General features: G+C 34.1%; 1 protein-coding gene across 1 annotated transcript; it reads left to right on the plus strand.

Moving 5' to 3' along the window:
- Nucleotides 1-355: 355 nt before the first annotated feature.
- LOC127157203 (uncharacterized) lies at nt 356-13359 on the plus strand (the record flags this gene model as incomplete). The annotated part of the gene is made up of 6 exons (XM_051100436.1): nt 356-530; nt 960-1284; nt 1380-1433; nt 4775-4841; nt 11825-12125; nt 13298-13359. Coding segments are annotated over 6 exons (984 nt in total), but the record flags the coding sequence as incomplete, so codon positions are not given.
- Between the last annotated feature and the right edge of the window lie 10716 nt (nt 13360-24075).

Here is a 24075-nt window from a genome sequence, read left to right on the forward strand (position 1 = left end):
TCTTTTTATTTCCATCATTAATTGTTCTTCTAAAATTTTTACTTACTATTTTTTTACTAAACCTACCCATATATCTCTGTCTCATTCAATGAGTGCATGTGGAAATTAGTGAAGTAAGGACTTGTTTTGCAATGACAACTTTTTAAGTACTTTTGAAATGTCAAAAACTCTAAATCTTACTCTGAGTAAATATTCTGGTTGCTGATCAGGTGTGTTTGGTGATGCAGTGAAGTCAGTGTCAGTGACCGAAGAAGAATCAGTGACTCTAAAAACTACTGATACTACAATTAATGAGATACAGTGGAGTTCTGTACACAAAAACAGTAGCATTCTCATAGCTTTATACAGTCAGAATAAAAAGAGCACAGTTCATGATGATGCTCTTGATGGGAGATTCAGAGACAGACTGAAACTGGATCAGACTGGATCTCTGACCATCACAAACACCAGAACCACACACTCTGGACTTTATACAGTAACCAGCACCAGCTCAGATACGTCGCTCAACACATTCAATCTTACTGTCTATGGTGAGTTAAAACACTTTTCACAGTCACTCTAGTGTAATTTCTCTACTTAAATTATCTGACAATAAAAAATCTCTACAACAAATGTGCAGTTAAAGTTGTATTTGTTCTTGAAAATAAAAATAAATCTATAAAACTGTACAACAATACATATCATCAAAAGATAATTCTGTCGTGTTGGTTACTTTTCTGGAAGTCAGCAAAATATTTGTGTGTGTGTGTGTGTGATTTGGATACTGAATTTGAGTTTTTTGCAATACATTTTAATGTAATCTGTTTTTTTTTTTTTTTTTTTTTTTTTATGATACTGATGCTTAACTAATTCCTTATAAAGGTTGAGAGATGGGGTTTAGATCAAGCTGATCAGTGTCAACACACCAAATAAATCAACATACACAGTATAAAATAAATTTGTTCTTTTTTTTTTTCCAGCTCGTCTGCCTGTTCCTGACATTAGCCACTATTCACAAAATGTATCGTCATCACAGCAGAGTTGTTCATGGTTGTGTTCAGTGGTGCATGTGAGTGATGTGAGTCTCTCCTGGTTCAGAGGAAACAGTTTATTGTCCAGCATCAGTGTGTCTGATCTCAGCATCAGTCTCTCTCTACCTCTGGAGATTGAGTGTCTGAATGATTCTTACAGCTGTGTGGTGAACAACTCCATCAGCAACCAGACCAAACATCTTGACACTAAACTCTGCAAACCATGTGCAGGTACACATGCAATGATATTTTGTGTTTATGTACACATTCATTTGCACTAATGAAACTCTCTTTCACATCTTCCAGAAGACTCTGTATCTATGATAGTGCTGATCTCTGCTGCTGCTGCTGGATCTCTGTTGTTTGCAGCTGTAGTCGGGATCTTCTGCATCTGCAGAAAACACAGAAAAACAGACCAGAAAGGCAAGTATAACCTGTGGTTTTTATATAAACCTATATATAATTATTGTAAAACATCACTCAAATATCTTTTCATGGGCTGTTTTTGTTTCTGTTATTACGAAACAGTTCAGACCCGTGATAGGGTGATCGCTTATGCTGATCCGACATTCTACAAAAGACATGAATCAGTAAGAGAATTTATCTCTGTGTATGTGTCAGGATTGTGTTCTGTTTTGTCTTGGTTTTCCTAGTGTCTTTCCCTTGTGTTTCTGTGTTTTTGGTTTAGTCCAGGTTTTCCCCCCTTAGGTTTGTTCTTTTGGTTCAGTCTTGCCCTTATTTGTACTTCCCCTCGTTTCCTCGTTTGTGACCACTCCCCTGTTTCTGTGTATTTAAGTTTGGTTGTGCCCCTGGTCTTGGTCGGTGATTGTATTGTTTCACTGTGTGTTTCGTTGTGGTTGCTGGTCTCTGCTGTTCTCCCTTGGTTTCTGTGCTTTTTGGATTGTTTAATAAACCTGCAAATATTGGATCTCCGCTCTCCTCCTGTTCATTCCCGCACACGACGACATACCCGTGACAGAATGGTGTGTCTCAATATTTTTTTTTTTTTAGCAGTGAGTCAGATTTAGATGTGTTTTTAATGATTTACACAGACTAGCACCACAGCAGATATTCATAAAAGCAGCAGCAGATGTACCTTTATCTTCTGCTCCAATGGGTTTTATTTTGTAGGGTCACACAAGATTAGTGGTGTCCAGTCCTGCTCCTGAAGGGCCACTGTAATGCAAAGTTTAACTCCAACCCCAATTAAATACACCTGAACCAGCTAATCAAGATGTTAATACTATTAGACACTTCCAGGAATTTGTGCTGAGACAAGTTGGAGTTAAACTCTGCGGGACACCGGCCCTCCAGGACTGAGTTTGGACACCCCTGCACAAGACCATCATTTAGGGGCATTACATTACTGTCACATCAGAAACACTTACACTCTTATAAACTCTTATCATGTGAAATTGCTATATTATAGGCAATTAAAAATAATTTATTTATTCAGATAAATAGAAATACTACATACATCCACTTTTTAAAAAAAATGTTTTTTGGCATTTTCACAATTATTTTGACAAGTCCTGAGGGATCTGAACTCAGGACGCCTGGAGCACAATGGTGCTACATGTCGGCCCGCTGCCCACAAGGTTATCGGTGCCGACCATACATCCATTTTTTATTTATTTATTTATTTTTTTGAACACAAACTCATAGTGAATTGAGAGAGAAAATTATGAAAAGATTAATAAAAGTCTATCTGTAATGTCAAACAACCAGGGACAGATAATATAGATGATAAGCTGATCCAGTTAGCCATTGATTAAGTGTCTGGTCCAACATGTCACATTTTTAGTATGAGTTTCAAACAGTCAAAATTTCCACAGACCTGGAAGGAAGCTAAAATTATGCTTTTGTCTAAAGATAGAAAATTGCAGTTTAGTGGCCCATTTTTTATGTGTAGCCTACTACATTTTTGCAGAAATGAGAAATAGAGAAAAAAATATATATAGTCTTGTGTCAGGAGACCAAGAAACTGCTATAGTACTGTATACTGTAATGCAATTTAGCCAAATGTGCAGAGGATGCTGAATTTGCTTTTAAATGTTTTTTTTTTTTTTTTTACTGTACTGTATTGTGGTGCATACCAAGTTCATATACAGTTCTTTGGTATTTGAACTTTTCTAGTGCTTTTCATCTGCTGCAAGATTACTTTACAGTAGTAAAATACTATACAACAAGTCATTGTTGTATTTGAATTGTGCGTAAGAACACCTGTAATAACTAGATTGAAACGTTTGAGAGACAAATTTATGCTGGCTTGTCTTAAAGTCTTGTTTAAAAACATAAATAGTTTGGTCAGTTACATGTTCTGGATGTTTGCTAAAATGTTGCTAGTTGGTTGCTAGGATATTCTGAGTGGTTGCTAGGCTCTTGCTATGCAGTTGCTGGGGTGTTGCTAGATTATATTGTTCATAGTGTTTTGAGTGATTACAGACGTTCCCACCTCAATCAAACCCAATCAAACATTGTTTCCAAAACTGATACAGTTTCAGTGCTTTGATATTATTATATTTTTTTCTAAATGTTAGGAAATTAACATTAAATCATTGACATTAACATCTTAAACTTGCACTAAAACATGATTTATACCATCTAATAATAGTAATTTCATAGAATCGCAAGTCTTCTTTAGTGATACATGCTTAGAAACATTTTTAACCTGTTTTAGTATATAAAGGTTTCTTATATTGTTTATTGACTTGGTGCCATGATGGATATTGAAAAATGATTTATTTTTCATTTTGAACGGTATAGCTAATTACTTAATGGTAATGCAATATTTGTAAACACAACTGTGTGTGTCAGACTATAAATCCACAAAAACTATGCATGGGAGCTTGCTTTGGTGTTGCCACCCCTCGTAAACCCCATGCCACCACTTTGCCACCCTAAAAATTATTTTGAGTGACTGAGCCATTGAGCGATTGAGGTGTTGTGTTGATGGATGTAATAATGAACATAGTGGTCGTCATTTACTCACAACATCTGAGCCGCTAAACATGCTGTGGATTATGTTTGTTTGTGAAGGGAATGCGGCCCCCGATCTACATAAATGTATCTATGTTTGTGCAAATCATTCATGATTCAGCTTCACTTACAGCAGAAGTAAGTATAAAGGCTTTTTTTGCATTTAAAGGAACAATCCATCAGAATGAGATGATTTTTGCAGAGCTCATTTTGACCAGGTAATTAGGGTGTTGTTTTACACTACCATTGAGAATTTTTTAACCGAAGTAAATTATAGACTTTTCATTAAGACCCTAAAGAATCATATCAACTGGAAAATGGGCATCCGATGACCCTTTTAAAGTATAACTGAAGAATGATGTAGCGTTAAGAAGGTTTCGGGAAATGCAGCCTTGAACAAGTTTTAGAGACAATACACTCTGAAAAATGCTGGGATGTTTTAACCCAACGTTGGGTCTATGTCGGTCTATTCTCCAAAGTACTTGGAACCTGGTTTGAAGAAAATTGCAGATTTCTGCTGATGTGAGTGTGTACTGTATGTGAAAAAATTCCTTAAGACTGGTCCATTTGTAGATCAACAAATAAAAAGCAAAATGTTTTTATTTAAAAATGCTTCTTTTAGCCTATATTTAAGAAAAAGTCAAAAAAGTACAAAAAAAAAAAAACAAAAAAAAACTTTTTAACAAGAAGAAATATAGACATACATTTTAGAGTGTTCTTGAGAAGAAGACAACATAAGTTCTTGATAAATAAGTCAGTGAATGTGCATTTGTGTTTTCTTTCAGAGTGCTGCAGAGCTGGTTGTCGTGGTGTACACAGGATTCTAAAGATGTTGATCAACTTCTGATCAAAGTTTGATTGTAGTTTTGGATTATTAACATTCTACATCCCAAATACAGAGGCATGAAACAGAATTACATGTTATTTGTAAATACAAATAAATGTTCTTTGTAAGTTAAGTTCTAGTTTATGTAAGACAATGGTTCTGATCTCCAGGCTTTGTGGCCCACCACTCTGCACATTTTGTATGTTTCTGAATCTGACGCACTCACATGTTTATGTTGTAGAAGTTACTATGTGACAGAAGAGCTGTTAGTGAAATAACATGTTTATCCACTAGGTGGATCTCCAGCAGATTCATCTGTAATAGCAGAGACACATTGGACTGACACAAATATTAAAATAAATACAAACATAAATGAGACAAAAACACTGCTCAAAAGCCATGAAATATATTAAAACCACATTTTAATAATGTTATAATGATAATGTTATAATGTTATAATGTTTGACCTTCTGACCTTGTTTTATTACCACATTAAACTTTGTAAACTCACAGAAACTTGTGACAAAATACAAATAAAAGTACATTATAGTACTGTACAGTACAGTATATATTTAATGTAAGATGAAAATAATAAAGTAGTGTATTTAGTAAAACTGCATATGAAGAGTTCAGATGCAAAACCAGCTAAAAGCCATCTCAGTCAAAAATGAGATAATGATACTGAGTGAATGCTCCTGACACATATAATACGCCCATCAAATACTTTTTCTTCAAACTCGCTAAAATGCCAGCCTCAACCCAGTCAGAAGTACCAGTACTTACATGAAGAGTTTGGTTGCAAAACGCGATAAACGCCATTTTTTGACATTTGGATTTTATTATTGGAAATCACTGTTCAGATGTACCTTAATCTATGTGTGAATTGCTGCCATTAATACAATTCAAGAATGTACATTTAAGGCCTACTATAAAATGTATTTTTTCACAAAACGCGATATCCGCCAGACCAGTTTCTTTACAAAGTGCGATATAACCAGGGTTCGAAATTAACACCCGCCAACCCGCCAAATGCGGGTTAAAAATCATTTTGGCGGGTATTGATAAAAACTTACCAGCCAGTTTGGCCGGTGAAGCATGAGCCAATCATGCAAATCATGTCAGAGACGCTCTGGGTCGTTTGTCCCCTCCGTCCTACATTTCACATGAACACTACACTACGGGTGACGTTTTAGATACCTATTGGCAGCAGCGCGCAGATACTGTACGCTTCGGTTTGCGGGTCGAATCAACGACGACAAGAGCGCGAAAATACAAACAAGAAATAGGAAATATCGGATGAGCAAAGAGGACTGAGCTGCACAGCGAAATAAGCTAAAATCAAAATGCTGCGGTGGTTAGGACAGACGTCAGGAGTTAGGATCACGCGAGCGCAGCATCCCCTGGGAAGAGAGTCAATGCCGGTGAAGTGCTCCGAGTTTGCTCATTGATTTAACGATAATATCAAAACAAAAAACATATATTTTTAAAAAGAGGATTCAATAGGCTAACTAAAAAACGTTTACCATTTACTTGTTTATACTGTAGGCGTCAGTCACGTAGGCTACGTTTATAGCGTTTTGCAAAAAAAAAAAAAAAAAAAAAAAAAAAAAGTTATGTTATGTTGTGTATGTTCTGGCCAAAACTAACTCAGAATCTTATTATTATTAATCAATCTTTGTATATACTATTCCATATATTTATGATGTATTGTTTTTTTTTAACCAATTTAAGATGTTTGACAATGTTAAGATAAATATGTTGCATTTTGGCATGGTTTTTGACTTATTTATGAACTATTTATGGACATAAAATTAAATAAAAAATATCCTGGATTTGAAAAATATTGTGTCCCTGGCCTTCACTGAGCTCAAGTAATAGTTTAATGTACAAAAATTGTGAATGAACTTGACTGTTGATGTCTTAAATAATAATGTCAAATAACCAACATTTCTCAAAATGGATATATCTCGTTTTGCAACGAAACTCTTCACATAGAAACCTATACATCTGAGCATCTGAAAAAAAAAAAAAATCTTTTAAAAGTTAACAAACATTAATCTGAAAACACACTGTTAATCAGTTCTAGGAAGATGTTGACCACTGGATTGCGAAAAGTGCAAAAAGTGCAAAAAAATGTTAAATAAATAAATAAATAAATAAATGAGAAGCTGACAAAAAAAATAAATAAAAAACTGACCACAGTTGCTCGGTCGCAAAAATATATGTGTGAACATGAGTCAGTTCTTCAGTTATATTACATTTGACCAATCTACATGTCAGAATCTTTCAAATTCAGTCATTTTAAATCAGTTTAATGGTGTACAGACAGTACATCTCCTCTTTAGGAGAGATAAATAAATAAATAAATAAATAATCTGCTGGAGTGCCAACTAGTGGCCGAATATGGAAAAAAAAAAAAACATTTATTTTACAGTCATAGGCCCCAAAAACTGACATGTAAAAAAACATAAACTCTTTTTTTAACAGCAATCTTAACTATTTAGTATTTCCATAATGTCAAAAAATATATTTATCTTAAATTGTTTTTTTTTTTTTTTTTTTTTATCACTGATCCAGATCACAATCAGTAGAAGCTGCTGTGAAAACCTCAGTATCTCTGTGTTTGATCAGAAAGTTTAATTATAGATATTAATTTTCCTCACTGAACTCCAATTAAATGTCTATTATAGTAAAGGTCAATAAAATATATAATGTAATTTGTACAGTACATGTATGTTCATGGCTTGTGGCGTGCTTTGTTTTCTCTCTTCTCTTCCGGTCCATGATCGCCTCTGCTGGTAGATGTTGTAACTATTTGGGGATGCAGGGCAACTTCCTTCTCTGAAGGCCATTCAAACAAATATGTGTAGTTTGTTGTAAGAAATGTATTTGCGAACAATATGTGATATTGCAAATATTTCATTATATTTGATATGTTACTTAATTTTTTCTTCTACTGCCATCGTGTGCTGAAAAAGAGGAGGTGCATTTAAAAGCCTTTTCAGAGCAGCACTTCAGTCATAATAAAAGCTTGTATATATGGTACTTTTAAGCTGTAATATAATAATAATAACAAAAAATGTGAGCTGTAAAATTATTTAACATCTGGTCATATCCAGTCAACTCTGTTGATTTGATTTTGTAATTTTGTATCAGTCATAGAACATGAAGTATGCAGCAACGCATTTCACATATATACATACATATATATATGTATATATATATATATATTTAAATGATTCATATTGTAACATTTATATTAAAAATATATATTTAGCCTACATGTTTAGCCTACATATATATATATATATATATATATATATATATATATATATATATATATATATATTTTTTTTTTTTTTTTTTTAAATGATTCATATTGTAACATTTATATTAAAATATATATATTTAGCCTACATGTTTAGCCTACATTTAGCCTACTTGCGTTTCATGTAAAAACAACTGTTAGGAAGCAAAAGCTGTATCAGTGTTTGTCCACTAGGGGACATAAATGATCGGAAATTAAGATCTTACGTGAATATTTATTCATCAAGCAGATGCTTTTGTCAAAATTAATAAAAGAAAAGCATGAATAAAAAGACACTATAATTCGTTTTGCATATCTGACATTCAGATCTGATTATATTTGAGGGTAAGAAACATTAACTTTAGAACATATCTTTGAATAACATATTTAATTTAAATTAATTAAAATATTTATACACATACATACACATTTGTTTTGTAATATAGCAATAATATAATAAATGTATGTTTCTTAATTAATCTAAAACCAACAATGCTTTTTAAATGCAAGTTAAAAACAGCTCAACACACAGATTCATTTCTCACTTTTACTAGACAGATTCTAGAGGCTCATTAAAACTGAAAAATGTTTTGTTGTAGTTGTAGATGCCCTCCTTACTCATTCACTTGTCTTTCTGTGGAACCTGAATACAAATAGAAATAAAATGTGTGAAATCATTTCAATGTAGAAGAATTAACTGCAGAAACAGAACAGAATGTATGAGGAAGAACTGTGATTGTTATTACATTCACAGACGTGAGACTACACGTTTGACATAAACAAAGAGTTTTCTGCACGAGGTTCTTCCTCTGCTAAGGATCAGTAGTTTATAGAGTCCAGCATCACTAGTTCTGGTGTTGTTGATTTTCAGTGATCCAGTCGTCTCATTCAGCTTCAGTCTGCCTTTGAATTTCTCATCAGCATCTTCATGTTTAGTGATCACTCCATTAAGTTCAACTTTAATATCAGCTATTTGAGTGTCTTCAGCTCCAAACAGCCACCGTATCTCATCATCTGTCTGTATTTTAATATCAGTCTCCAGAATGACAGAATTTTCTTCCTTTACTGTCAGTGACTTCCCTGCATGTCACAACAGCACAAAGATGAGAAAAGAAAAAGAAGAGAAAGTGTGTTTGTACATACATGAGAGCAAGTATAGGTAAGAATGAACTACACATGCACCTTATGTGATATTAATTCATGATTCACTTTTTCCTTTTCTGGTATAATTTCTTTAAGTTATACTGGACTTCATTTTTGTGTTCTTGTGAAGATGTTTGAGTTTCGGTGTGTATATGATATACTGAGAGTTTCATCAAATTAAATGGTGAAATGCTCATGATGTGAACTCTTATTGCACTTCTTATAGAACTACACATTACACATCTTCAGCTGAGACCTTTAAAGAGCAGGTCAAATGGGTTTTCAGAAAATTGTCTTGTTTGCAGTTTGTAATGAAGTTATCCTTCAATGTAAACAGTATGCAAAGTTGTTAATCCATTATACATAAATATAGGGCTGCACAATAAATCAAAATGAAATCGCAATTGCGAATAATCAAAAGCTGCAATTGTCATGCGTATCTTTCAGTGAAACACGGTTCTGCTTTCATTGATTCACCTTGACTAATAAACACACGAATATGACAATGTATGGTATAGCTTATTATAAATTTCCTTATAATACAACATATAATAATGCAATGCCTTTATAACTGCTTAAAATACTATGCGTGCCTTATTCTGTGTAAAAAGCCACATCATATCACAGAATGATTTATTTCAAACACTCAACAGATGTTATGAAGTGAGTTTAGAGTAAAAACATGTCATTAAATGTGGTATTTTCACATGCTTTCAGATGTAGCAGCATTTCTACACAGCCGTAGTTCACTGAGAAGCTACACAAACAGCTGTCATTATCACGAACGATTCCTTTTGATTTCATAATCTGCATAATGATTAAATCGTCTGCGATAATGTAAGTGATACAGAATAGCTTTTCAGTGAATTACGGTTCTGTGTACTAAATGCTGCTCCATCTGAAAGGACCTGCTGGAGATTTACTAATTACACAACCAGCTTCACTGAAAAAACGCGCATGACAATCGCCTTTGATTAATCGTGCAGCTCTACATAAAGATACTGTCTCTCAAAACAAAGAGTCGACTCAGAATCACCTTAATGAGTCGTCATATTTTTTATCTTCTGCCTGTAACTGATCTATGTCACTGAGTAACACATTAGCATAATTCCTGTCTGCCCAAGAAATACAAACAGTCTGACCTGCACTCAAACACTTCTGCTAGTTCCACTATTTTGTTTACATCAGGGGCATGTCTAGAGCAATTTAAATGGGGGCGAGGCTGGGGCACAGCCTCAAAAGAGAAGGGTCTGGCTGCAGACATGCACCTGCACTCTTAGACGCCTGCACTTCCGGAAGTGACGTCACTTGCAGCCGATTTTTACTTTATTTTTGTTATTTATTTATTTATTTTTAATTGAATCTCTCAGCATTTTACAACAGTAGCCAGATGGTGAAAAAATTTAATTAAATTATAATGCCACTCGCAATCGCCACCTGCACTCTCAGCTACCTGCAAGGTCACTTGCAATCCACACAAATCGTGCATGCTGCCAATAGAGACAAGACGCTGTGGTCATTAAATGACTAAAACTAATTTTATAGCATAACATACAGGGTCTCGCAAGTCATCTGTAGAAGATAAAAACAAGACCCGCAAATCCGTGGCCACAGAACAGCAGAATAAGCTTTTTCCTCCCGTAGAAAATGATTAACACTTGATATGGCTTAATGTATAAAGATACATGTATGCGGCCTGGTGAAAAAAACAGCATATGCTGGTTAGGTATGTTTTGATGCTGGTTTAAGCTGGTCCTTTTCTGGTCTATGTTGGTCCTTAACTGGTTTATGCTGGTCCTTGACCAGCAACATGACCAGCATGAACCAGCAAAGGACCACCTTAAACCAGCATCAAAACATACCTAACCAGCATATGCTGTTTTTTTTCACCAGGGGGGCGTTGCGTTTATTCTGGGTTCACCTGCTTGTGTGTAGTTGTTTTAATAATGAATAATTGTGGACATTTGGACTCTTTCTCATAGCTAAAATCAATGGAAAAGACAATAAGAGTTTTACGATGAAAAATTCAGAGACAGATTGAAGCTGAATCATCAAACTGGATCTCTAACCATCACAAACACCAGAACCACAGACTCTGGACTTTATACAGTCACCAGCAGCAAAACAGTGTTGCCGCTCAACACATTCAATATCACTGTCTATGGTGAGTTAAAAGTACTTTTCTCATTAATTTTCACACTCTTTTCACACTCTCACTAATTTGATTTCTCTACTTGAAATGTAAAGCGAAAAACATAAAATTATTATCTTTGTACAAATAGTTGCATTTGTTTATTGCAAATAAAAAATATCTACGAAAAACGCAAAGCATGTAAACGATACATAGCACAACTTTGCTTGCGGCAAACCCGAGTTCGAATCCCGTCTTAGGGTCCTTTGCCGATCCCTCCCCCTTCTCTCCACCTCTGTCTGCTCTCTACTTTCCGACACATTAAGGCATAAAAGCCCATGAATATAATATGTATAATATCATGTACATTAACTGAATAATCAAATTTGAACACATTTATTAATTACATTTATTCTCTTTTCTTCCAGCTCATCTGCCTTGTTCCTGTTATCAGCAGCATGTCTTCACCATATCCATCATCGTCAGAATCACCAGCATCCAAATGTTCACTGCTGTGTTCATTGGTGAATGTGAGTCATGTGAGTCTCTCCTGGTACAAAGGAAACAGTTTATTGTCCAGCATCAGTGTGTCTGATCTCAGCATCAGTCTCTCTCTACCTCTGGAGGTGGAATATCAGGATAAAAACACCTACAGTTGTGTGATCAACAATCCCATCAGCAACCAGACCACACATCTGGACATCAGCAAACTCTGTCACACATGTGCAGGTATGTCCGTGTGATATATGTGTTTACCAAGCTGATCTATCAAGTTATATAGTACTGATATAGCCAGAATGAAATATTTATTCATTATTAATGCTTCACTTTGTCCATTATATAAATAAATCTATAATAATAAATACATTTATTATTATAGATAAAGGCCTGTCCTCATTGTACACTGGTCTGATCTCTGCCGCTGCTGTTGCTGGATCTCTGTTGATTGTAGCTGTAGTCTGGATCTTGTGCATCTGCAGGAAAACTGAGCAAGAGGGCAAGGATTACCTACAAAGTGATATACAAACACAACAGAAGAGAAAAATGGGAAACTAAAATGTATACTGTATATTAAACTCTGCAGTGAGTGTAAATAAACTCCTCCAGTAGCACCTCCCATCACAGACTGACCCATTTCAGTAATTATTTAAGTTTGAGAACAGTTAATAATGATCCATGTCCTTCAGACTTTTAATAATTTTACATTTAATTAAATAATTTATAAGTTTTCTTTCTTAAAATGAAATGAATCTGTTATTTCATTCATTCTGTAATTTAACAGACACATTCCAATGTCCAAATTAATGGGGGGTGGAGAAAGTCATCAATAACAAGTTCTCATTTTTTGCTCCTTCAGTGAAAACAGTTCCAAACAAACTTACAGCAGAATCACAGTAAATACTAATCTACATAAACTACATGAACAACTGTTTTCATAAAATGAGAAGGTTTAAGGTCTCTCATAAACTTTTTTTTTTATCAAAATTCCTCATCATCATCATATTGTTCATTCCTGTGTTCAGTGGTGGATGTGAATCATGTGTCTCTCTCTTGGTACAAAGGAAACAGTTTGTTGTCTCATGCCAATTCGTAATTAAATTATGTCACATTTTAAGATCAGATGGTCTGTTTTCCAAACTACTTGGAACCTGATTTGGAGAAAATAGCAGATTTCTGATATGAGTGTGTACTGCTTCTTTTAGCCTATATTTAATACTATATTTAAAAAAACAACAACAAAAAAAAAAAAAAAAAACAACAAAAAACAACAACAACAAAAAACCCTAAAAGACCTAAAAAGAAATATATACATACATTTTTAAAATATTCTTGTCATGAAGAGGACATAAATAAGTTTTTGATAAATAAGTCTGTAAACATGCATTTGCATTTTCTTTCAGAGTGCTACAGAGCTGATTACCATGGTGTACGCAGGAGTCTCATGATGTTGATCAACTCCTGATCAAAATTTGACTTTTTGGATTACTAACTTTCTACATCCCAAATACAGAGGCAGGAAACAGAATCACATGTAAATAAATAAATAAATATACATACATACATAAATAATCCGAAAGAGAGTTTTCACAGTGATGCTATAGAACATTTATTTTTATGAGTGTCAGACAGGGTTGGACTGGAGTTAAAATTCAGCCCTGGAAAAATCCAGCTCATTTGGCCTGCAATTTCACTATGAATGTTTTGCTGGGGTTATAGGGCCTTAAAATAGGACAGAAACAAATAATTAATATATATGATTGAATATACTGTATTTTTTTAGAAATGCACATTTGACAGTAAAACAATTTTGAGCTATAGGACGCAGTAAAGTAAATTAAAAAAAAAAAAATCCTAATAACAATAGAATTTTTGTATATTAACTTCTATTTTATGTAAGACACTGATGCTGATCTTTCATCATTTCATTAAAAGAAAAGGCTCCTTTGTCAAATTATTCTCATGAATCTGGTCCTGAATCTGGTCATAAATCTATTGTCGCCTTGATTTCACATTACACAGACTGTTGCCACATCAGACACTGTCATATAAGCCAATCAGACTTCCTTCCTCTTGCTAGTGGTCGAGTATTCTGTAACAGAGCGAGGGAGACGGGAAGCAGGTGGATCCAAATGCAAAGCTTTATTACTAAAGACATGGTCAGAAACAGGCAGGGTCAGACATCGGCAAACAGGTATATTAGAGCAAGACACAACAGTAGTCCGTAAGACTACAAGAGATTCAAAGGGCAGGCAGCGAAACAGACAAAACGAGAAGACTAGGTGAAAATACAAAACTCAGAAAACCAGACACAGGATAACTTGGAGATGGCTCTGTACGGCAGCTAACACACAGAGAGCGCTAAACGCAGTTCAATACTCGGCGACTGGCAAGAGGAAGTCCAAGGCTTATACAGAGTGTCTGATTGGATGCATGTGATCAGCGCAATGGATGATGGGGAACGTAGTTCGGGGTGTGGAGCAACAGTCAGTGTAATGTGAATGTCAATGGAATGATAGGGTGACATCTGGTGGTGAGCGGACCGAAGGTCACTGGCCAGATTCCTGACAATTATCATTTTAAATTTAACATGTTGTTCTGCTCCAAGTTTATTACTATTTGTTACTTTGGTGCCACCTACTGACAGTTCTACACAAAGTGAGTTCAAAGTGGATCACATTACTCACGCAGACAGTTATTCCTCGATCTTTGGATGCCATCGTTTGTTTCGTTTGTAAAAGCATCATCTGTAAGTTAATTATAAGTTACATAATACTTGATTATGTATGTGATAAGTACTTTCAAAGCTTTCATTTGATGTGATTCTAGTAATAGCCTTTAGCTGTTAGCCTAGCCTTTATTGGATATGGTGATGATTTCATTCTACTTTTATAAAACAACTTGTCTATACGAGTTAATATCTGTATTCATTGCTATTTTAGTTATTTGATCATCTTATTTTTGCAAATTGATTACATCAGTTATATCTGAGCCTTTATAGACATATAAATATCACAGTTATGTGTATGCATACTCTTTAGTTGTTGCATGATTATTTTTGATTATTGTTTGTATGTTGTTTTTTACAGTTTTACTTTTAATCCATAATGTACACCTCGCTGGCATCTTATTAAACGAGAAACTAAGATGAATCCTGACTCTTCGATACTTTATGGGTGGAGTTTGGCTGGCTGTTGAATTGCATTTACACATGCAACGAGAACAGTACATATGTAATTTTAAAAATAATTATAATTTTAAAATGTAATTGCTCCAGTGAAGAGTTACCATTCTTGCCTAGAATTTAACTGTTCAATTAGTAAGATCATGGTAGTCATAGGTAAAATTACTATCTGGTTTCTAAATAATAATAATAATAATATCTAAAAATATAATAATAATAATAATAATAATAATAATAATAATAACCAACTATGGAATCTGTAAAAAAAATAAAAATAAAAATCTGTTTCTGTAATGATAAAAAGAAGAACATATGCCTATATTTCTGCATATACAAAAAATAAAATAAAATAAATAATAATAATAAATTCACCTGGATCAAAAAGAAAAAACAAACAAACAAAAAAACAATGAATTAATGACAATCTACCCCTGTGACTATTTAAGTATCACTGTTGTTTCAAATGTACTTTTATTTGTGTTTTGTTACATCAAAAGTTTCTGTGAGTTATATTTATGTATGATAATATGGTAATAAAACAAGACCAAAAGTTCAAGACATTATAACAATAGCCCAGATAACAATGTGATATTGTTGGTTTTTAAATTTGTGGCTTTTGAGCAGTGTTTTTTTCTTGTTTATGTTTTTATTATATTGAATATGTTTGTCAGCCCTGAATCTGATGCAGCGCCCCTAGTGGATAAACATGTTATTATTATTATTTATCACATATTATATTTTATTATGTAAACGTTTTTACAAAAGTCTGAAATGCATCTGTATATTGCCCATGCAAAGTGATTATATTTCGTTTTTTCTTTTTTTTTCAATTTTTTTTTTTTTTAATCAAGTTAATTTAAGCGTTTTGAAGCATTTTTTGTTCGTTAAATATAAGTTTTTGTTTTTTAAAGTAACGACAAAACAGCCAGCAGAGACTGATCATAGTCTGTTTGATCAATTTTGCCTTCTCAAATCATCACGACTTGCCTAAGATAAAATATCTATAGATATAAAACAGTTCAAGTATAAAACAATGTTAGTTTAAACGTTAAACAGAGATAATTGTGTGCTATTCGGCGCATATCCAATCATCTGTGCGGATAGTGGAAGCTAAAGCCGCTTTGCAGAACATGGAGGCGCCAGCGCGATCACTTGCATTTTTTAAATATTCTGTAATTTTTGCTGATAAAATAAGAATAATACTTCATTCCAAACTGTAAAGGTTCTACTTTTATTTGTATACACTCACAGTATCAACAAAATGTTGCAAATGGTGCTTATAAGAAAACATGATGCGCTGTCTGTCGTCTTCACAAAAATGAACCGAAACTCAGCGAATATATACCTCACAAACATGATACATATATCTATAGAAAGTTTTAAATTATAACTTAACGAAATACAGCAAATCGAAAACAAAAACTATCATTATGTAATCTGTAAAGATGCGGTTTTCTTTAAAGTCGCATCCAAAGAGGAGATGGCGAGTTAGGATCGGTAACTTCATCCTTTCGACACTGACTCAGAAAACACTAGTTTATTAATTAATAATTCAAAAATCTCCTTACTATTTCCCCCGACACATTAATGGTAATAACTTTGCTGCAAGCTTTGGTCTATTGTGTACGTTTGAACGCGGAACTGTTCCAGCTGCTGAAGGCCGCTAAATGCCTTCCGAGCCGATCTCGAAAGTGAAAGCAAAGTCTCGTATTGTTTCCAACAGCACGGATTTTTTTTTTTTTCATCGCCATATTTGGGGGATGTCTAAAATATAAAAATAGGAAGAAGCCTAAAACAGGCCCGAAGCCCGTCCTGCGTTTGAAATATGACTTGAAAATTGGCCCGAAGTCCGGCCCTAGGGGCGTAAAAAAGTCGGGGCCCGTCGTGCTCGGGCTGCAATGCAGGGCTCTACCGGGACATATCAACCAGTAGCCTAATTTCATTGCCAGTAACGGACGGTAAAGCTCAGGAATGAATAGTATGCGATTTAAGACAAAATAGTCCCACAACTTGATCGTTCATTTTTTCTTAACGTGTTTCACCTTTAGAAACAACGAATCAAAACGGATACATTTCACGTGACACCGGAAAAAGACACGGAAAATCAGAAAAGCCGCTTGCAACTTTGGTTAAAGATGAAAGGCTGTCAACTGACACTTAAAACGGGAAGCATTCCCAGATTCAAGAGTCAAAAGCTCGTCCACAGTTTAGTAAACGTTGGCAACCTCTTTAAGTTATTCGTGACTGTGCTGTATACAGCTGCTTTGGTGCTTTGCAATACGGTAGGGCTTTAGTACTATATTTCCAATTAACCTATTTCTGTACAATGTTAAATAAACATGCTTTTATATATATATTTTTAAAAATATTCTTCAGGCCTCTTTCTTGACCTCTGAAATAAGACTAGCAAACATTACAACATATGTATTTGTACCATCATTCATCTCTTGCTTCATAAATACTGAAATCTTATATAAAATCTGTTCAAAACTACTAAAGTCTCATGTATAAAAAGTGTTAAAATGGTTTCAGAATATAGTATCTTTAGGTAGCTTTCACATGAGCACCCAAAAAGACTAATACAAGCATTGAGAATAGCAAATCTATACAGGATGTGCCACTGACAATAACATCCACTACTTTATTATGATATAAAACAAAATCACTTCATATTGATCCTGGATTCTGCATTTAGTTACACGTATTCATTAAGTAGACACTTTTATCTAGAAAATCAATAGAGACACTACCAGGACATATAAAAATAATGAATTGCTGTATACAGTGAATATATTTTTAAGATGACAAACATTGTTCTCATCATGGCTGCGTGTGTTTCTGCTGAAACGACACTGTTAATCAGTTCTAGGAAGATGTTGACCACTGGAGTGCAAAAAGTGCAAAAAAAGTTGCTCGGTCGCAAAAATAATGTGTGAACATGAGTCAGTTCTTCAGTTTATATTCCACTCTGCTCTAGTTTGATCTTTATCTGTCATCACAACTATTTTAACACATTTTCACATGCATGTCAGTTTAACCCCATGATGCACAGATGTTTGGCCTGTTTCAGTATGTCCATTGTCCTGCAGTTTGTAAAACTGTTGTTTGGTATAGTTCGGCTTTGGTTCATTGGTTTTCCACTCTCCACAAACCACAATGAAACTCCACAGACCAACTAAACCAGCAACACCAGCCACATCAGTCACTGAATCACCACATGAAACAATTTTCAGCAAGAGATCTGAATCTAAATGTTTCACATGAACAAAACATGCATTTTGTGCAAATACAGAAGCAAGATATTTATTCTTCAGCCTCATTATTGTGACCTGATACAAAAGAACATTAGATTTGCAAACACCAACACAACATGCTTTTGATCTGCTGTCATTCAAATCTGACCTTCAGTTACTCATTGATTTGGTTTTACATTTACACTGATGCATTTAGCTGATACTTTTTTTCAAAGTGACTTATATCTTACATCAACTGTAGTCTTGAAGACTAAATCTTACTTGCATGGTCTTGCATTCGTCTCATGATTGATTCAGTACACTGGATCCCAAAATACAATATCATACAGGCCATCATTCTGTTATACTTTCAATTGTTCATTTAACACACACTTTTAACAAGAAAATATAACAGACACTACTAGGCCTTTAATTGCAAAAATAAAATAAAATTTAAATAAATAAATAACAATGACTTAAATACAACAACTACATGAAAAGAACGATCAAAAGAGAGAAAACTTTAACAATAAGAATAAACATTCAAACCTTAAAAATGTATTTTAAAAGTTGACAAACATTAACCTCATCATGTCTGTGAGTGACTCTGCTGAAAACAAAGATGGAAGATGTTGACCACTGGAGTGAAGAAAAAAAAAAATGAGTGTGAAATGAGAAGCTGAGAAGACAAAACTGAACACAGTCACATGATCACAAAAATAAATGTGTGAACATTAGTCATTTCTTCAGTTTATATTCCACTCTGCTCTGGGTTGATCTTTATCTCTCATCACAACTATTTTAGCACATTTTTACATACATGTCTGTTAAACCTCTCAATCCACAGATGTTTGGCCTGATCAAGTATCTCCATGGTGTTCAGTTGTTATAATCATTGTTTGGTCCAGTGGTTTTCCACTTCCCACAAACCATAATCAAACTCCACAGACCAACTAAACCACCGACATCAGCTGCATCAGTCACTGAATCACCACATGAAAGAGTCTTGCTCCTTCAGCAAGAGATGAGTTCAATACAACAATCTGAATGATTCACATCAACAAAACATGTATTTTGTGTGAATATAGTAGCAATTGATCAATTGAAAGCAGATGAGAGAGAAGAACTGCAGAGACACTTTGTAGAGACACTTTAACCTTTAAAAACAATGTGGTTTAATGAGCTTCTGCTGATATAAATGCTGATAAACGGTGCATTTGAGAAACTGAAGCTCTCAAGAGCCAAAAAGATCCTGATACTTCTACTTTTATACATGTGAACGTGTGTGTGAGAGAGATGGAGTGTGAAAATCAGTGAAGAAACTGACCAGTGCTTTGGAAATGTTGTTTTTAATACTAAACAATAGCATTCAGATCTGCTTTATATAACATAATCAAATCATGTCATATATCACACATTTAAAAATGACAGAGCAGTAGAGCACACAGATAATGAGGCCTTGGACAGGATCTACAAATAAATGAATTCTGATGACTCAGTATGACTCACTTCTGCAGGATTATTGTTTTGAACAATTTTGAACCATTTACGACTGATTTTTGACAGTTTATTGTGATTCTGAATGTCACTGTGTGAATAATTTAGACCAAAGGTCAAAGGTCAAACATCACACACAGAGAGCTGATTATTATGGGATATGAAATAAATTATTATCAGAGGTTTTTTTGACCAATCTACATGTCAGAATCCTTTATAACCTTCAGATTCAGTCATTTTAACTCAGTTTAATGGTGTACAGACAGTACATCTCCTCTTTAGGAGAGATAAAAAAATAAATAAATAAATACCCTGCTGGAGCGCCAACTAGTGGCCGAATATGGAAAAACATTTATTTAACAGTCATAGGCCTTAAAAACTGACATATGAAAATATTTTCACATAAACTCTTTTTTTTAACAGCACTCCTTACTATTGAGTATTTCCATAATGTCAAAAAATATATTTATTTTAATTTTTTTTATTTTATCACTGATCCAGATCACATTCAATAGAAGCTGCTGTGAAAACCTCAGTATCTGTGTGTTTGATCAGAAAATATCATCAGATATTAAATTTCCTCACTGAACTCTAATTAAATGTCTTAAATGTCATATGACTTTTCTAATTCAGATAATGCTGTTTAAGCTCCCTCTTGTGACTGAATGTGAAAATCGCTCCTCACTTTGATGGTTTAGTCATTTAGGAGCTAATGTGTGGACAGATTAATTATCACTTTGTTTCTTTGATCGTTTGTATATTAATTAACAATCATGTTGATGTTTCTCATGTTGGTAGTGTTTTAAGCAATATTACCCAAACATGCCCTTCTTCTTCTTCTTCTTCTTCTTCTTCTTCTTCTTCTTCTTCTTCTTCACAGAAAACGGCTGCTTATTGAAATGTGGAATGTGTGTGTTTTTTTTTTATCAGGATTTTTTTTTTTTTTTTTTTTTTTTTTTTGATGAGGAACAGTGATTTAGAACAGAATAGAAATATAAAATATAAAAAACTTGAATTATTTAAAATAATTTTAAATAGTAATGCGTATTAACGTTATAAATTTATTTACTTTCTTTTTAATATTTATATTGCACAATTCACACGTACAATGTAAGGCAGGGCTCATGTCTCACTAACATTTCACATTTCTTTTTTCTTCTACTGCCATCGTGTGCTGAAAAAGAGGAAGTGCATTTAAAAGCCTTTTCACAGCAGCACTTGAATCGCAATAAAAGCTTGTATATATGGTACTTTTAAACTGTATAATAATAATAATAATAACAAAAAATGTGAGCTGTAAAATAATTTAACATCTGGTCATATTCGGTCTACTACTGATTTTGTGATCAGTTATAGAACATGCAGTATGCAGCAAAGAATTCCACACAGTTTTTCTTTTTAAAAATTATTAATATTGTAACATTTATATTCAAATGTATATTTAGCCTACATTTTCTTGCGTTACGTCCATTAATTTTTTAGAGTTGGCAGGACCAGGGGTAAATGGGGAAATAACATTTTCATGTGAAAACAACTTAGGAAGCAAAAGGGAGCATAAATGATCAGACATTAAGATCTTATGTGAATATTTATTCATCAAGCAGATGCTTTTGTCAAAATTAACAAAACAACACATTCATACTTTAGCATGAATAAAAAGGCACTATAAATTCGGGTTGCATATCTAACATTCAGATCTGATTAATATTTGAGGGTGAGAACTTTAGAACATATCTTTGGATAATTTGTTTTGTAATATAGCAGTAATATAATAAATATATGTTTCTTGATTAATCTAAAACCAACAATGCTTTTTAAATGCAAGTTTACAAACAGCTCAACACACAGATTCATTTCTCACTTTTACTAGACAGATTCTAGAGGCTCATGAAAACTGAAAAAATGTGTTGTTGTTGTTGTTGTAGATGTCGTCCTGCTCATTTACTCTATCCAGATCCTTACTCATTCACTTGTCTTTCTGTGGAACCTGAATAAAAATAGAAATAAAATGTGTGAAATAATTTCAATGCAGAAGAATTTACTGCAGAAACAGAACAGAATGTATGAAGAAGAACTGTGATTGTTATTACATTGTTATTGAACATTTCACCTGTGACATAAACAAAGATTTTTCTGCACGAGGTTCTTCCTCTGCTAAGGATCAGTAGTTTATAGAGTCCAGCGTCATAAGTTCTGACGTTGTTGATGGTCAGTGATCCAGTCGTCTCGTCCAGTTTCAGTCTGCCTTTGAATTTCTCATCAGCATCTTCATGTTTAGTGATCACTTTGGTCTCTCCATTAAGTTCAACTTTAATATCAGCTATTTGAGTGTCTTCAGCTCCAAACAGCCACCGTATCTCATCATCTGTCTTTATTTTAATATCAGTCTCCAGAATGACAGAATCTTTTTCATTAAATGTCAGTGTCTTCGCTGCATGTCACAACAGCACAAAGATGAGAAAATAGAAAGAAGAGAAAGTCAGTAAAGCTTCATTAAAGATGTGTGTGTTTGTACATACATGAGAGCAAGTATAGGTAAGAATGAGGAATTTCCTTTTCTTGTATAGTTTCTTTAAGTTATACTGGACTTTATTTTTGTGTTGTTGTGAAGATGTTTGAGTTTCAGTGTGTATATGATATACTGAGAGTTTCATCAAATTAAATGGTGAATTCATCTTCTGCAGATGAAGTTCACCTTATATGAACTACATATTACACATCTTCAGCTGAGACCTTTAAAGAGCAGGTCAAATGGTTTTTCTGAAAAATGTCTTTTTTGCGGTTTGTAATGAAGTTATCCTTCAATGTAAACAGTATTCAATGTAAAAGTTGTTAATCCATTATACATATATATAATTATACATTATACATCCTGTGTTCCCCTCCTCTCACATTCCTCACGCACACTTTCCCTCTGCCCCATTGAATTCGAATTTGAATTATATTTACATTACGAGTTTGGAAGGACAATTATTTGAGTATTGCTATTAAAGCAACAATATGCATTAGTAGTATGTTTTGTGTAAGAAAAATTCATTTGACTTATTTTATATGCTTATGGAATATTTTGTAAGGGTCTGCTTTATTTAAACCTGCTAGGAGGATGATGTAAGAAAAGTGTATTGGGGCCCGAAATATAAAGGTTTGATTCTTGTATGATTGTCCGACCTTTTTTGCAAAGAATACATTTATAAAAGACATTTGACTGAGTTTTTCCTCTTACTCTGGTGAGAGTCTGTTTTATTTTGCCATGATAGTTTTTATACCTCCTATATGCTTGGTGTGTGTATTGTAACCTACGAAGCTAGCCAATGTTTTTATAACACTTTAAAGAGTCAAGGTTATTAATGTGTATGCAAGATACCTGATGTTTAGCGTATTTTATTTCAAAGATCTTGACATGAATGAAAAGTTGATATTATGTACGATGCTTGCGTTACAACTCTTATTGAAGTGATTAACAAACTCTTGAAGAAGAGTTGCCTTTACGTGACAGACAAATATTAAGCTAACGTATGCACAAATGGGCAACCATATGGGGCGGAGCCCCGCCTTGCAACACAACCGATTGGAACACAACTTTATGGGACGGACTTTGTCAGCCCAGTTAAAAATAAAATGTTCAGAACAGCACTTTCGCCTTTCGTTTGAGCGCGCTCTCACCGGTGCTTCCTGCTTGACCACAATGCGATTGTGCCATCCAGAAGTCTACAAGACCAGCTAAAGCTTCGTGAAACTCTCAGCCTTTCCAACTGCCCAATCACCACTGAAGGCTTCCCAAAGATGTCATCCAAAGAACCAGGCAACCAATCAGAAGTGGCGCGATTCCCTCTGCTAAGACGAGCCCACAGAGGAAAACCTTTGGCCAGAATGCAAGGTCTCCTTAATCTCTTGTTGAACTGGTGCTATGTTTCCTTAAGCAGCTAAAAGTCAAATCTCTGCTTTTGTGGTCTTCTCAGGTTGCAATTTAAGAACTAGTAGCAGATAATAGACATCTTGGGATTCCATTCAAACTCCGTAATTCTCATTCTGCTTCTCATTCTCATGTGTAGGTGTGCGTGTTAGTAGTTTAGTTCAATAAATTCTTGTTTCATTGGAAAGAACATTGCCTTATTTTCTACGCTCGCAAAGTTAATGACTGTTGCGAATTTAGCTCAAAGGGAAATGTATATAAATAATTACTATTACAGTTTTTCTCGATTGCTAAAACACTATAACCAGTCTTTTAAACTAAAATTTCAAAACCATAATGCCATTTTTCAAAAAG

Source organism: Labeo rohita, unplaced genomic scaffold, assembly GCF_022985175.1.
Source record: "Labeo rohita strain BAU-BD-2019 unplaced genomic scaffold, IGBB_LRoh.1.0 scaffold_101, whole genome shotgun sequence".
NCBI classification, from domain to species: domain Eukaryota; kingdom Metazoa; phylum Chordata; class Actinopteri; order Cypriniformes; family Cyprinidae; genus Labeo; species Labeo rohita.